The sequence below is a fragment of the Scatophagus argus genome, chromosome 16, assembly GCF_020382885.2.
Source record: "Scatophagus argus isolate fScaArg1 chromosome 16, fScaArg1.pri, whole genome shotgun sequence".
Lineage (NCBI taxonomy): Eukaryota > Metazoa > Chordata > Actinopteri > Scatophagidae > Scatophagus > Scatophagus argus.
In genome coordinates this window covers 2,204,796-2,219,703 of record NC_058508.1, presented here as the reverse complement: position 1 = coordinate 2,219,703, position 14,908 = coordinate 2,204,796, and the positions used below count along the sequence as shown (strand labels likewise).

The window sequence follows — 14,908 nt, the reverse complement described above, 5'->3', positions numbered from 1 at the left end:
TCATTTATTTCTGATTATTTATCTATTAAAACATTTAAACATTTCTATCTATATTTCAAAATTCTAAACAAAAAAAAAAACAGTTTTAGTCTGTCATATGCATGGTTAGAAAGCGTAGTTTATACTCTACAAAATAAAATGACAGCTTTTTCATTACACCTGAACGCAGCACAAGTGAGAGGTACAGGAGCGCTCATAATAACACGAGCGCGCTCACGCTTCAACGTTTGGGCGGGTCGCAGAGATGCCTATGACAGCACCTCTCTCAGGATTCTTCTGATTCAGATTGACAGATATTTCAGAACAATAGGCTGTGCTGTGTGGAGGTAAATAGACAGATAAATAAAAAGCTTGCAGTGATAAAATAATAATAATAATAATAAAAAAATCTGAATTCTGATATTGTAGTTCATGACCTCATGGTCACATTAAACTGTTAAGGCCAGTGCTATAGTGGGCTTCTGGTTTTAGTATTGGGTAAAAATGATCAGGAAAACAGATTTTGGCACGAAATACAATATAAATATTAATAGTAATGCTACAGTATAAAATAGGAAAATACTAATACTAATGTGAAATATGCTGAGTCTTGCTGAGAGTCGATGATACCTGTCTCATGACTCTTCCTTCACACAAGGTAATTTAAGAACCTCCCAGGCAGGCTTTTCTCTGTAACTGTGGGATGAGAAGAGCTGATTGGTGGATAAATCCACCCTTCACATCCTGCCTCACAATCCCCACACAGGAGGAGTGTGTTCAAGTCCGCTGAGCGCACCTCTCAGTCAGCAACCATATTATAACTGCAACATTTCACACCAGGAATTTTTTTTATTATTATTTTTATTATTTATTACCTGATTTGATTTTTGTCTGTCCACAAAGATGACAATTAGGACAGCCCGTCCAAACCGGGGACAACATTTCCGGCCCCGCATGCATTGCTTGAAAAAGGTGGGTGGACATCATCATCACTGTTACTGCTTTTATTTAGTTCTTCAACTCCATCTAAACGCTGACATTCTATATGTTATATTTTATCCTTAATTTAATCAGAAATGTAGATGAGTTTTAATTTTTCCCCCATAGGCAAGAGTGTGTGCATGCGTATTTTTACACATGATTTGTTTGCCACCAGAAGGGCTGTGGCTTGCTAAAGATCATCTCTAATTCCACTTTAAAGCCAATTAGCTTTGCTGCCATGTGTCACTGCAGTACAGTCAAGTGGCATAACTCTACCTCACCTGGTACGCTACCCAGGTGAGGATGATAACTTCAAACTCACTGATACATTGAGGCAATGGGCAGGCGGAGAGCAAAGATTGAAAAGTATATGTGACATCATATTAATGAATGACTAATGAACAACATCATTTATGTCCTACAACAGTACACATTAGTGTGTGCAGAACAGAAATGAAACACACCTCTACATTACATTGTGGCGTATGTCAAGTAGTCTACCCCCTGTATATTTTTTTGCATAGGACTATATATGAGGCAGACAGTTTGTATGTATGCATATTCTGTATGTAACTTTACATGTAGTATGGCTTTTTTTTTCTTATGAATGCGTTTTTTTTTAAGTTCTTTATAGTTTTTGTGAAGTGTAAAACTAGATGGACTAAGAAACATCCTCCATTCTTTAACTTACTCATCCATAAATAAAGCACACACCACAGTAAAATGATGATGGGAGGTTAAACGCTTTGTTAAGCACTTGGTCATAATTCAACTTAAGTTGAACTTAACTACGTTGAAACCTTATGTCATTTCAATCATTTACTGGCTGCATTTGAAGCATATTATACAGAGAAAATACAAGCCATAAGGTCTTTAATTTAATCTAATTAACTGTCTACACATTAGAGTGGCAGTATGATGTCACTGTGAGAGCGAAGGTTTCCAGGATGCACGGTGTTCGGGAAAGTGGTATGTTTAATGAAGTGTGGGGTGTAAACTATGTGCCACATCTGCCTCACATCAGTGGTGGGATAAATAGGTGCTTTACTGAAAATAAACTAACATAAGTGAAAGTAGCAATTAAGATGATAAAGAAACATCAAAACTTGACTAAAAGGTTGGAAGTTTTATCATCACAATGTGTTTTTATTGTTTATACTACTGTATATCCTTATGGAGATATCTCCTAATGGAGATACTCAGAGCACAGTTCACTCTGATCAGATGTTAGAGTTACATGTACATTAACGGGGAGGGGGTGGAGTGCTTTTTGGCAAACCTGCTCTCTGAGCCCAGTCATTCGTTTGTAGGTGCTCTGCGTTAGTGATTTCCATTCAGTGTTGTGACATTGTTCACTAGTGTTGTTAACTACAGGTGTGGAGGATAGGATAGGAGGTCAATGAGAGTACACACAGTGGTGAAAGTTTCATAGTGGATATGACACCAAAGTGCGAATGGTTTTCCTGATGCGGTACACTGATGAACATGTATGCTGGATGATGTTGTGTTTAATGAATATAACTTGTGTGAAACTGCACTGTCTAATGTTCTAATCTACTTTTAATGATGTATTATTTCAGTTCAATTTTCTTACACTGTGCACATTAAAAAATAAACTCTTGTTCAAAAATGATCTAAAATGAATTGATACACAGAAAACCTGGGGCCAAGTAGCGTAAGAGTATGTTAAGGGCTTTCTGGGCAAACTCTGGTGTTACTTGTGCGCTTCCACTCAATTGAGTGAAAGTGACTGGACAAATACGAAAATGTCGAAATTGTTTCTTTTTCAAAAGATTCACTCTCTGATTTGAATCAGAAAATTTCCTGCCTGCTGATGTTGTGAAACTCAGCTGTGAACTAATTCATCTGATACCAGAGTGTATCTTGTGGCCTATCCCTCTCTTTTTACTGAATGGTACATGGACATCTGACATGACTGTGTTTATTTCCACACCCACGTTAGTTTAAGCCCGTGTGCATGCGTGTCCTCAGGATGGTTTGTAAAAATGAATCCTGGTTGCTGTCCTTGTGCTTTCAGCTGGAGGCCGTTGTGGTAGAGATGCAGGACCAAAAAGGTGGAGTCAAGGGCTCAGAACAGAAACTCAACGTCACTACCATTCCACATGTCATTGCTGGTGAGACACACAAATAAATACATGAATACATACACATTTTCAAGGATTGAGAAAGCTCATAATGCTAAACTAAAATTGTTGAATTACTTTAAAGTCCATATTTTAATATTATAGGGTTATTATAATCTGCATTGTATCAGCTAACAAAATTAGGATGTGCAGGGTAAATTGCACAGCTCTGCAGTGGGGATGTCAGGATATACTGGTATTGACGATTGCTGTGAAATTTAGAAATTAAATATTGATATTGGGTTAATAATTGTAAAACATCCCTTTAAGTATGTTTGTTTCTTTCTGCTCTCCCTTTGTCACAGTAGCTGGTGGAGATGCACCTTAATGTCGGTTGCTGCAGGCCATAAAATAGAAAAAAAAAGAAGAAGAAGATGTAGTAACTAGCTAGCTACTGCCATAGCGTAGGCCAGGCATCACTGTACTGCAGCGACACCTGGCAAAGCATGTCGGAGCAGATGACAGACAGGAGCGAGACACCTCGTTGCACCCAAAGAAAGTTAGCTCGCCGGTGTGGGAGTTTTTTGGATTCATTCAAAAAGATGACCGTGTTGGTTGACAAACAAGTCTGCAAGAGCATTTTCTATAGATATCACAACAGTATCATTATTGTGAGTTCTTTTGGTTTTGGTTTGGTTTTTGGCTTTTAAGTGTCTTAGTAGACCGTTTAGCATCTGAAGAGACAGATTTAATGTTGTGTTTTCACAAAATTTTCTTTTTTGAAATAATTTTTGATATTGCTGAAGACTTTAATCGCAACATTTTTTGATTTCCACACATATTTGGGGTCAATTGTCCGGTAAGCTTCATTCGGTGCAAAGTTTAGGTGTGACTTCAACTGATTCAAATTTCTGCAGCAATGAAACAATACAAAAAAAAAAGAAAAAACTAAAAAAAACATTTCATTACAGTTTGAGCCTAAAGACATAAGAATATATTGACATGACAGAACTGACAATACTCAGCTAATGGGCTGCCTTGCTGTCTAAGCTGCTAACGCAGGCTAAATAAGGCAGCCTGCAATTGGATGAGATCTGGACAGTGCTTTAAGAGCCAAAGTGACTTTTTAATCCTGACTAATACCAGTGAGGGAAAGGTCAGCTGGGTACATGGGCCAAACACCCCCCCCCCCCATCAGAAGTGAGGTGCTCTGAGCATAAGCACCTCCTGCTGTGAGTAACAGTTTACAGGTGATTAGGTGGAGCAGATGTGCTGTCATGTCTCCAGGCTGCTGCTGTCTGTTATTTTGTCCCTCCATCATCCCTGCAATTATCAGAGCATGTGATTTCATGATGGTCACTTTGCTAGATTTGTTGTCTGACCCGCCATAGTGAGGAACAGTAATTGGCAAATGTATTATATTTTATTCCTTATTATTATCCTTCTTTGTAATGCGGTGTTTGTTGAAATGCAAACCGAATTAACTAATGTTTGGTAGCAAATCTATCTATCTAATGGTCTATAATTATTTCTGTGGTCTGTACATACTGATGATCTACATTTTCTTTTAAAGAAAAACAACCAAGAACTATGATTTTCAGTAATGCTGGTGTCAGAAATGTGTAAAATACAAACAATTTGAGGAGAAGCAAGAAGTTAAAAGCTTATTTGAATAAAATGATGATGATTCAGACAGATGTTTTTTTAGTCCCTCAAGACCTGGAGTAAGCACTTAAAGTTTAATGGACATTACTGGTAGAAAACTGATTCACAGGCAACCAAAGACTGGAGTCTGTTTTCATGTAGTCCCTGCAGTGCTCAGATCGTATCTGTGTGTGTCCACACAGGTAAGGATATCGTTGCATGGATTGCCAACAAGATGAACACCAATTCAGAAGGTACAGCACTATCAAATCAAAATGTGTTAATAAAACACGGCATCTCTGCGTGTTCAAATTCACATGTTGTTTACGTCCTCATCTGCTCATATCCTCTTCATGTCTGTGGTCCAGAGGCTCAGGTTTTTGGCACCATGTTAGTGGCCTATGGCTACATCTACCCCCTGCAGAACCACAAGAAGCTGGTCATGTGCAACGACACCAGCCTTTACCGCTTCCAGGTACGGCTAAATCCTCACCTCTCCTTTGCCACTTGTACCTGGAGTCAGTGTTGTACATCACGGGGAAACATCCATCCATCCATCCATCCATCCATTTTCTATACCTCACAACATCTGCAGCAGGTCCCGATCACCAGCACCTGCACAGCTCACTTCTGATGCCTGGATGTCATCATTTTCAGATATTCAGAGTGAACCAGGATGACATTTTGGATCAATGTAGTGTTCTGTAATAAAATTATAGTGCATGTGATGTAGTTCCAGGCTAAGCGGTGTTCTGGAACAGGAAATAATCCTAAGTAAGATTTCATTTGTAAATAATTCTAATACCAGTTATTGAGGGAAAGCCTGTTCATTTATATCTCTTCTTTATTTGATGGTGGATTTTGATAGAGTGATACTTAAAAAAGAACTTACTTACTACATTTTAAAATGCTCATTGAATTTTAAACAAAGAATTTCTGTCAGGATGTCATTTGGCACAAAATCTGCTAGATGTCTGTATGGCTGCTTATTTTGGTTGGTTATTTTGGTATTTGGTGGGTACAAATGCGTCAGTTTTGCATAATTCTATTAGGACTTCAAGTTATTAGCTGTTATCCTTGTATCCAAAAAAGGGCTGTGCAGTTGAGATGGGGTTAAGACCTGTCTTATCTACAGCTGACTTGTACCAAATCTGAGACACAAAACCTGATCCAAGACCTGCGACTGTGGACTTTCAGGAACAGTCCAACCAGAGTCTGAGGCTTTCCAAAACTCCAGAACAAATGCAGAGAATGTGGAACATCAGGCGTTATGTGATACTGCTGCTATTATTCATGGATTTATAGAACCCTACACACTGAATCATCAATACTGTCTTTTTTTTTTCAATCTAAACCTTTTCAGACCCCATACTTCTGGCCTACACAGAAGTGGGTTGCAGAGGACTCTGACTATGGTGGGTACATAATGAAAAAGGTAGACTCGCCTTAACAAGATAAAACCTGTAAATAAGACAGCTGTGCAGTTGTACCAAGGTGTATTTTTTTTTCTCAAATGACAGATCTATGCTATTAGTGTTTCCTTATTTCTGCCTGTCCGTGTAATGGACTGTCATGTAAAATTGATCAGTTTTCTCAAAGTGTTCATTTTTTTTACAAGTGTTTGCAATAATTTTTGCAATGTGTGTGATTAGTAATGATTTTATTTCACTCTGACTGTAGCCATTTACCTGGCAAAGAGGAACATCCGCAAGAAAGGCATGCTAGAACCCTACGAACAGGTTCGTGTACAATGGTTAAATGAGTTAATGAGTGGCTTTCACATGTTGTATAATGTTAGAAAGCTTCATTTGGCATTGATCAAGAGTTCATTACATATTGACTTGGCTACAATGTGACAACAAGCATTTGTCAAAACACAGGTTGTAACAATGCCATTGGGATCACAGAAAACAGCTGTTTTGAACATGGTCAAAACTGGTGACCAGAGGTTGAAATATCTGACTTTTATGCTGTGTTCTGTTTACTTCTGAAGTCAGAACTGAAAATGATGCCCAATTTGCCCACGTTCCAGTACGACACGATGGGAAACCGAGATGGACAATGGTTAGCTATTACTAACACTACCAGCTGATAGCAATGCCTTACCGGATATTTTAGCACGTTCTCTTCCCAGATAGCCACATACTATCGCCTTGTCACGCCCTTCCCCTTTGGGGTCGTGGGGCGACGTGCAAAGTCTTTCTGCCACAAAACCTTTCTAATGTGCTTAACATGAAAAAGCGTTCTGGCACAAAAACGTGGTTCGGTTTAGGAATCTGAGCATTTATTTCCTATCACATCGGACACAAACTCCAGTCCCATGGGTGAAGGTTGTGAGTGTGACCCACCACTTAACCCTGGCCTCCACCCTGGCTGGGACTTTTCTCACTTTCGCTTTCTGATGATCTTATAGTGATGCAGTGGGGCAAAATGGCGGTACTTGATATGCTGGGATTAAGACCAGGCTCGGTATTTTGAACCCACAAACACTGCAACATGGCTGATTTAAAAGGAGACACAAGATAGAAATGCTGATGAACGCTATATTCTTCAGCCTCCCTTTACTCTTGATACGCAGAGCAGCCATCTTGGATTTTCCGACTTGCTGAGATGGAAATCTCATTTCAGGAGGAATAACAGTTGAAATTTCCAACAGGGAACTCAAAAATTACCTGGAAATAGTTTCTGACATTTGACATTTTCAGGGTTATTTTCTGAAACACAGAAGACATTACACAACAGTTTTCCATTACACTGAGAAGTGCTCTTCATTCGTTCTTCACCATATCCTACTTTATATGTTTAATACAATGCAACTCCCACTGTATTTGTATTTCAAACAGGCACATTATAACCACCTCCATGAATGGCTCAACCACAAGTGGGATTTTATCGTGATGCAGGCCACCGAGCAGTACAAGTAGGTGAAAGCATGACAGCTTCTCTTTTACCCAGATTATTTTTGGCCCTTGGTATAATGAAGATGAACAGGACATGAAGGAGAGAGGAAGTCATTTCTATTCCACCTTGTCTCATTACTGAATAGAATACTATGCTTCAGTTCTTTCCAATTCTCCTATGTGGATCACTGTGTTTATGTTCTTTCAGTCACTGAGAAGTAGATTATTGATCCTTTCATAAATCTGTTTCATGTTGTCTTCACTACCAACAGTCCAGCAGAGAACCATGTTGTCCAGTTACAGTTCTTGTAATCTCTGTATACTATCTCTGTGGTCACCATGGTGACTGAGAAGATGCATGTAAGCTGACCTCTATAAGCTACAGCAGCAACATGTGTAGGCTCTGTAGCTCATATAAAAAAAAAAAGCACCAGCCGCGGTGCAGAACTTTGACAGAAGCAAATCGTCTAAAAAGTAAAAATAACACACATAATGAGCATTCTTATAATTTGATTTTTAAATGTTGGTGAAATAGTTCCTCTTAACATTGTGACGTGGTGGTTAGCACTGTTCCAGGTTTTAATCTCGGTGCACAGTTTGCATGTTCTCCCTGTGCCTGCGTGGGTTTTCTCCGGGTACTCCGGCTTCCTCCCAGAGTCCCAAAAACATGCACATTAGGTTAATTGGCTACTCTAAATTGCCCCTAGCTGTGAGCGTGTATGATTGTCTGTCTTTTTGTGTCAGCCCTGTGACTGACTGGTGACCGGATGGATGCATGCTTCCTCTTAACACCAAAAGAACCTGACATTTTGTGTGCATGTGTCTATCAGGGCCGGTAAGGAGAGGAAGAAGCCAGATCGTGTGGTGTTTGACTGCCAGGAGAGGGCTTACTGGATGGTGAACAGGCCACCGGTCAGTATACATATATACACAGCAGTAAGAGATCATTGGCTTGTTATGCTGACTGTGCATTTATCATGAACTTGTGCTCTGCATCCAGCGCCGTACTCACAGTGCTTTGGACTGTGGTCCTGAGCGTCTTATTGATCCCAATGAAGATGAGGTAAAAGGTCAGTATGCACACATGCGCACACACAGACACACACACACACACACATACTCATACACACACAGTGGAGAGAGTAAAGTCAGCTGGTGTTTTAAGAAACCTAAAGGAGCTTAACACAGAGAGTAGTGCTGCTGGACTGGCCTCTACAGACACATCCACCTGGAGACTAGATCCTCCCTGACTTCCTTTGTCTCTTACTCCTTTTCTCTCCTCCCCTTTCCTCTCTTCATCTTCACCCCTCCATTTACTTTTTCTTTCTTTTCTTTTGCTTTCATACAGAGCTTTCCACTTTTCTTTAAAACACTCAAATCAAACAACAAAGCAAGTCAGTCATCAGTTTTTGTTTTTTTTTAAATGCTGCGTTATTAATAATTGATTAAATTAGAGGTTGAGCTCTGTTGAACTAGCAAAACTCATCTACTTGGATTAATTATCATCTAATATCAGGATACGTTCCAAATAAAAGTGAAAAACGTTTTTCAGATTGCACTGGATGTAGTATTTCTAGTCAAACTGACAGAAAAACAAACTGGCAGGTTTGCAACTGTAGTTTGATCAAGTTTGAGCAGCTTCTACTTTCCTTGGAAGAGGTTTGATAAAGCTGTTCACTATCTGTGATACAAGGTTCTTATCAGTTCCAAGAAAGGCTGAGTCAAGCTGAGTCCTGTGTCCTGTGAGAGAAAGTTCCCGTCATGTTGGAGAGGACAAATCAAAGCTTGTCTTTCCATTAAATGACTGAGTCTGGGACACAGACAAGAGTGTTGCTTTAAGTTACAGAGTAACAATTTACATACAAAACTCAAAAAAAAAAGTTTTTAAATATGATCTGAGCATTTTACTTTGGTAGTATAAGCACATTATGCTCTCTTGTTAATTTATTCAGCCTGTCAGTAAAATACCCAACAGTAAGGTGATTCTTCAGCCTCAGGGGGCAGCATTTGGCAGCCACAGCTATAAAGGTAAACAGTAAAATCTTAAAATCAGTTCAAAAACTTGTTACCCAGTGAAAAGAGGCTGAAACATGAGTGATATGACCTTATCTTCTAGTATTAGTTGAAAGGTAATTAGATGAAAAAAAATTAGTTTGTATTTTGACTAAACCTGCGTCACTTACCACTTCAGCACAAGCGGATTTGTCATGTAACCAGCAAATGACCAATGAAAAGGCTGCATTTCAACTTAATGTCATTAACTGTATTTTTCCTTGTCTTGTCTTTTTTGTCTTTTCAAACAGACCTTACATTGAAGAAGATAAGAGCGTAAACCCTTACAAAAATTGAACTTATTAGCTTTGCCTTGTTTTGCTCTGATTCTTATGTGAATTAAACTCACATTAATGTGTGCTCCACGTAGTCTTTAGATCGGTCTCTCCAGGAAATAGTGATGTTTGCCATTGTAAGAAATACTTGCAAATGTTACTTTCCTGTATAAAATGCACCTGTGCAAACCAGGTCAATTTAAATAAAACTAAATCAGTTTCAACAAGCTAAAATAACCTAAGGGGGGAAATTAGTTGATTTTTCTGAAAATTCTCCACAAATGTAGTGATTTTTGACAGCAATATTCACAACAGATGGAATATACCATACCCTGGAGGGACTACATCGTGCTTCAGCAGTAGTAGTTTTCTTTAGCTGTAGCACCATGAAGCATCGGGATGTTCCTCTGTGATCACTCCTCTGTTATACATTTTGCTTTTCAAAACCTGAGCCAAACAAACTGTTCCCATGGATTTTTTTTTTCTTCTTGTCTCTCAGAAAATCAGCTTTGACATGTACAGACGCATGGTAAGTCACAGTACTTAACAAACATGCTGCTATACTTCCTGATTTGATCATAACTCCCCAGATGTCCTGCCTTTCGGTTGTTGACATTTTGACACTGTAACCTGTGATGAGTTTGGACATTTTCTCATTTTCTATTATTCTAGAACATCTTCTATCAACAAGCCATCATGAGGTCAAAGGTCAAATCTAGTGTGTCCATTGGAGCGTAAGTTCCCACAGATTCTAATTCATTTGAATTATATTATTTTTATTTTAATACTTATGACTAATTACATGCAAACTCATCCATAACTAGAGATTTATATGTCCTTATTTTGACATTAAGATTATATATAATAAAATATCTTGGATCCTTTCATTATCAGTGTTCTGTGACCAGTTCAAACACTGGCAAGACCAGTTTAGACACACAGAGGCTCTTTGATCTCACTATAGTTCTGGTTCTGCAGACTGGTCAAGTACATCACCACGTACAAAAGCCACGACCCGTTCCTAGCCCCTTGTCTACCCAGCAACCCGTGGCAGACAGACAATGACGCATACTGGACTCTGAACATGAGAAGGTGACACCTCTTGCATTTTCTACACATCACACATCTTCATCATCAAGGTATCAATCTCAAATCAACAAATGATCATATAGATAGTCAGGCTCATTATTTTCTCTACACTGAGCTGGTATTATGAACTTCTTTTTTTGATTTGGGTGGAAGTCAGTAGATTTGCTTGTCTGATATCAGACAGAACTGTCAATGAATGAGTAATAAATCAGACAAAAGATCTAGACTGGCTGTGAGCTGTCACAGACTGGCCTGGCTCACTAACTGTTCCTGTGCATGTGGGGAAAAAACCCTTTCAGGGCTCAGTAAAGTGCTGATCTTTTAAACAGGACTGGAAAAAATTAGCTCAGAATTTCAACCTGAGACAGAGTAATGGAAAAATCTCCTCCAACGTGTTCGTTTTCCTCGAGCTGAGGGAGAGAGGATGGGCAGGGGTTATAGGAATTTGCTGAATTAGTGTGGTCCACGCAGGTGGGTCTGCATAGTAAATATATGTCTCGGTAAAAGGCATATGTGGCTGTCCTGTATGAGCAGTGAGGGTCCAGCGAGTGACTCAGTGTGTTTGTGTCCAGAGTGGAGGTCCCTACTAAGATGCGGGTAGAACGCTGGTCCTTCAGTTTTTTCGAGCTGCTGAGCGACCTGCGAGGCCGAGACGACTTCAAGATCTTCCTCAAGAAAGAGTTCAGCGGTATGTTGCCAGATGTCATGAAACACAGCATCGGCCCATCTCATGATCTCATGAACGTTGTTGTGTTTGAACCTCAGCAGAGGTGTGTGGTTTTTTTTTTTACAGCTCTCAGTTTCCATCACTCTCTCTGGGAGCCTCTCCTTTGCAGTTTTTGGGTTCGCAATGTGAATTCAGAATTGTTATAAAATCTCTCCTCCCACATTAGAGAGATCCACCATCCAAAAAAACTAATAATATACTGCAGCTTAGACTTCTTTGTGTGTTAATGTTTCCTTGCAGGGGCTTTATTCAGTGGACAAAATGATTTTTAAATAACATGTATAGGACAAAAGCTTCTGGTGCAACAACCAAATCCAAATGTCCAAATGTATACACTGTTCATGTCTGTGTATCCCAGGGGAGAACTTGGCTTTTTGGGAAGCAGCTGAAGAACTGAAGTTGGGCAGTGCATCTTCCATGTCAACAAAAGCAGAGACCATCTTCAAGTAGGACAAATACATTCAACAGTGTGTGTGTGTGTGTGTTTTGTCTAAGATCTTCAAAATGAACAAACTATGTAGGGCCAACATAGGAAGGTTTTCACATTAAAGTAAGTGTAGCAGACTTTTGAGTGCATGAACTGTCTTAATTATTTCACCAGGCTTTTCTTTTCTTTTCTTTTCTCAAAGCCTGGAAAAGCAACATATGTGTGTTATCTAGCAGCTCTGGATTAACAGATACATTTCCACAAACCCCAGACTGTATTCTCTCTCTAATGACCCTGAAAACTAGTCCCAAATTCAAATGCTCCAAGTATTTCTGCTGAACATGAAATAGTAAGTAAACTCCTGCTGCAAGTCTTCCTTTTGCCAACCTCCAGTGGTTTAAATTCTCATCTTGCTGCAGTGGTGGATGTGGTTACAGGTATAATGAAGCCCGCTTCTGTGCCACACCCAAACATACCCATACATCAGCGATGTGGGCTGTGATCAGAGGTGAAACAGAATGGAAAATCTCAACCTGAAGCTTGCATCACTTGTTCCAGTAGAGGACTTTCATTTCATGAGAAAACACAAAAACACAATGTGAAGTGTTCTTAGTAAGAAGATGAGAAAATAGTTTGTCAGCCATGCAGTATCACACTGATCTGGAGCGTCCATGTGTGTTCAGGACCTTCCTGGCCCCCGGTGCCCCCCGTTGGATCAACATTGATGGCAGGACAATGGGTCTGACAGTGAAAGGTCTGGAGCATCCTCACCGCTACGTCCTGGAAGCAGCCCAGACACACGTCTTCCTGCTCATGAAAAAGGTGCGTCTGTGTACTCTGAGAGGCGAAAAGGTGTTGTGTTTCTATCCCTGCTGCTAGTAGTGCCTACAAGTCACCTTTCAAGGTGCCTAATTCATACCACTAAGTGATTAATGCTTACTTTGAGGACCTACTGAGTCAGTGTGTCATCCAAATATACATTTTCAGATTAAAACACGCTTTTGTGTAGTGAAGCTGACTTTCAGCTCACCTGCGTGCTCATGTACTTTCATTGGTACAGGATACTTTCTTCCGTTACCTCAAGTCGCCAGTGTATAAAGACATCCAGAAGAAGGCGCTGAACCCTGAGCCTCATAACTTCAGGTTGGTGGCTAAGCTGATCTGATCCCTGCAATACCTTTCTGACATCTAACAGTCACTGCACATGAGTACATGTTGGCCAGCCTTATGTAAGTTCCTTTTGGCATCTCAAGACAGAGCATCAAAATATGTGTATGATTGCGCTTTTTGTTCATCTATCAATAGCGTTTGTCCCTAATCACGCTCCTGTTTCCATCCTAGTCCGTCCCAGCTGGAGCAAAATGCTCAGAACCGAAGCCCAGGCATCCACCCCATCATCATCTGGCAGCAGGAGGAAGAGGAGAAGGCCAAGGCCGCTGCTGCCTCCGCTCCCGTTGACGTCAAAGCCATGATGAGCAAAATTGACAGGAAGAAGTAGAGCTGTACGATGGAAGCGTGTGTCTTGTCAGACATGAAATACCAGGAACCAGTCCTCTGATCAGGTATATTCATTGTACATAAGGATTTGATTTGCTCTTCACTGTCATGCTAATGAATGTTATTCTGTTTTAGCAAATGATCAGATGTGAATAACTGTTATTTCTTATAAAGTCCATGTGTAAGAGGGGTGGGGGCCCTTTACATACCTGTGGCCCCTGGGTCCATTATCTCATCCTCCATCAGTGGCTTTTATGGATACATATATGAATGAAAATCAACTCCAGAAGCAGGCTGCACATGTCATATAGGTCACATATAACATGGCAGAGACCGAGCGCCTCCACAGACTTGCTTGAAGTATGTTGTATTTCCATAAAAAATCACATTTGTGTCAAAATTATTCCATGTTGAATTCATAGACGCATGACACCTGAAATTAAAGATATTCTCATCATTATATGTATTACATTAGCAGCCTTGTCCAAGCCAAGCCTATTGTTTGTCTGCTGTTCACTAGGGCTGATTACACAGCACTTTGCTTTAGCTGAGTTTGTAATAGTTTTTCATGCATATTACTTCAACAATATGTTGGTACATTGAAGTTAAAGAGAGCTGATCTCCTTATGGAAGATTTGTATAGTATGTATATCTGATTATTTGCGCAAATTTAATAAATGAGATCAAAATGAAGCAGACTTCAGGTGATTGTGTTTGTGTGTGTGTTATATGTAATACAGTTATTAGAATATTAAACGATCAAATGTAGCTGTATGTGGTTAGAGTCAATGGTGAGGAACTCTTTTCCAATGGTATCACAAACTGGTAAACACAACTGCAGCCAAGGCAGCTGATAGGAGATGTGTGACTGTAGTGATGTCTTACACATAAACATCTTCTCACTGTACTTCACCATGTGAGAATAATTATAGTATCTTTTGTGCTGTGATATCTTTCAGCTATGATATCTTTCCAGCTTGGATGATATCATAAATTTATCTCAGATTAGTTTTGAAATTTTAGATAGTATCTTACAGGGCCCTAAAGTTGGGAATCGGGATACATGCTGCTATACCCCTCTTCAGGTAAAAGGTGCTGACAAACTTGCTTTTGACAGTGTGTAAGCTGAAATATGATGCCTACATCATGTTTCCTTGGCTGCTTTGGGAAGCTGGTTGTGTGCATCTTCAGATATAAATATGACATGTCTACACTGAGTCTGGTTCTGCTCGAGGTTCCTGCCTGTTAAAAGG

The 14,908-nt window shown here is 39.8% G+C and overlaps 1 protein-coding gene across 1 annotated transcript; it reads left to right on the top strand.

Moving 5' to 3' along the window:
• Positions 1-515: 515 nt before the first annotated feature.
• rgs9a (regulator of G protein signaling 9a) lies at positions 516-14,391 on the top strand. Its single transcript, XM_046416604.1, has 17 exons — positions 516-951; positions 2,999-3,095; positions 4,892-4,942; positions 5,057-5,163; positions 6,052-6,103; positions 6,369-6,427; positions 7,532-7,608; positions 8,419-8,500; positions 8,589-8,651; positions 10,415-10,444; positions 10,588-10,649; positions 10,894-11,007; positions 11,577-11,692; positions 12,090-12,177; positions 12,842-12,980; positions 13,219-13,301; positions 13,500-14,391. Exons 1-17 carry the CDS (start codon positions 883-885, stop codon positions 13,654-13,656), a joined length of 1,446 nt encoding a protein of 481 aa, XP_046272560.1. The 5' UTR covers positions 516-882; the 3' UTR covers positions 13,657-14,391.
• The last annotated feature ends 517 nt before the right edge of the window (positions 14,392-14,908 follow it).

Excerpts from the sequence above, each read along its gene's own strand:
- rgs9a (XM_046416604.1), top strand. The coding sequence starts at position 883 with ATGACAATTAGGACAGCCCGTCCAAACCGGGGACAACATTTCCGGCCC. Across the intron at positions 4,943-5,056 it reads GATGAACACCAATTCAGAAG|AGGCTCAGGTTTTTGGCACC; the intron begins GTACAGCACTAT and ends TCTGTGGTCCAG. Across the intron at positions 8,501-8,588 it reads GGATGGTGAACAGGCCACCG|CGCCGTACTCACAGTGCTTT; the intron begins GTCAGTATACAT and ends CTCTGCATCCAG.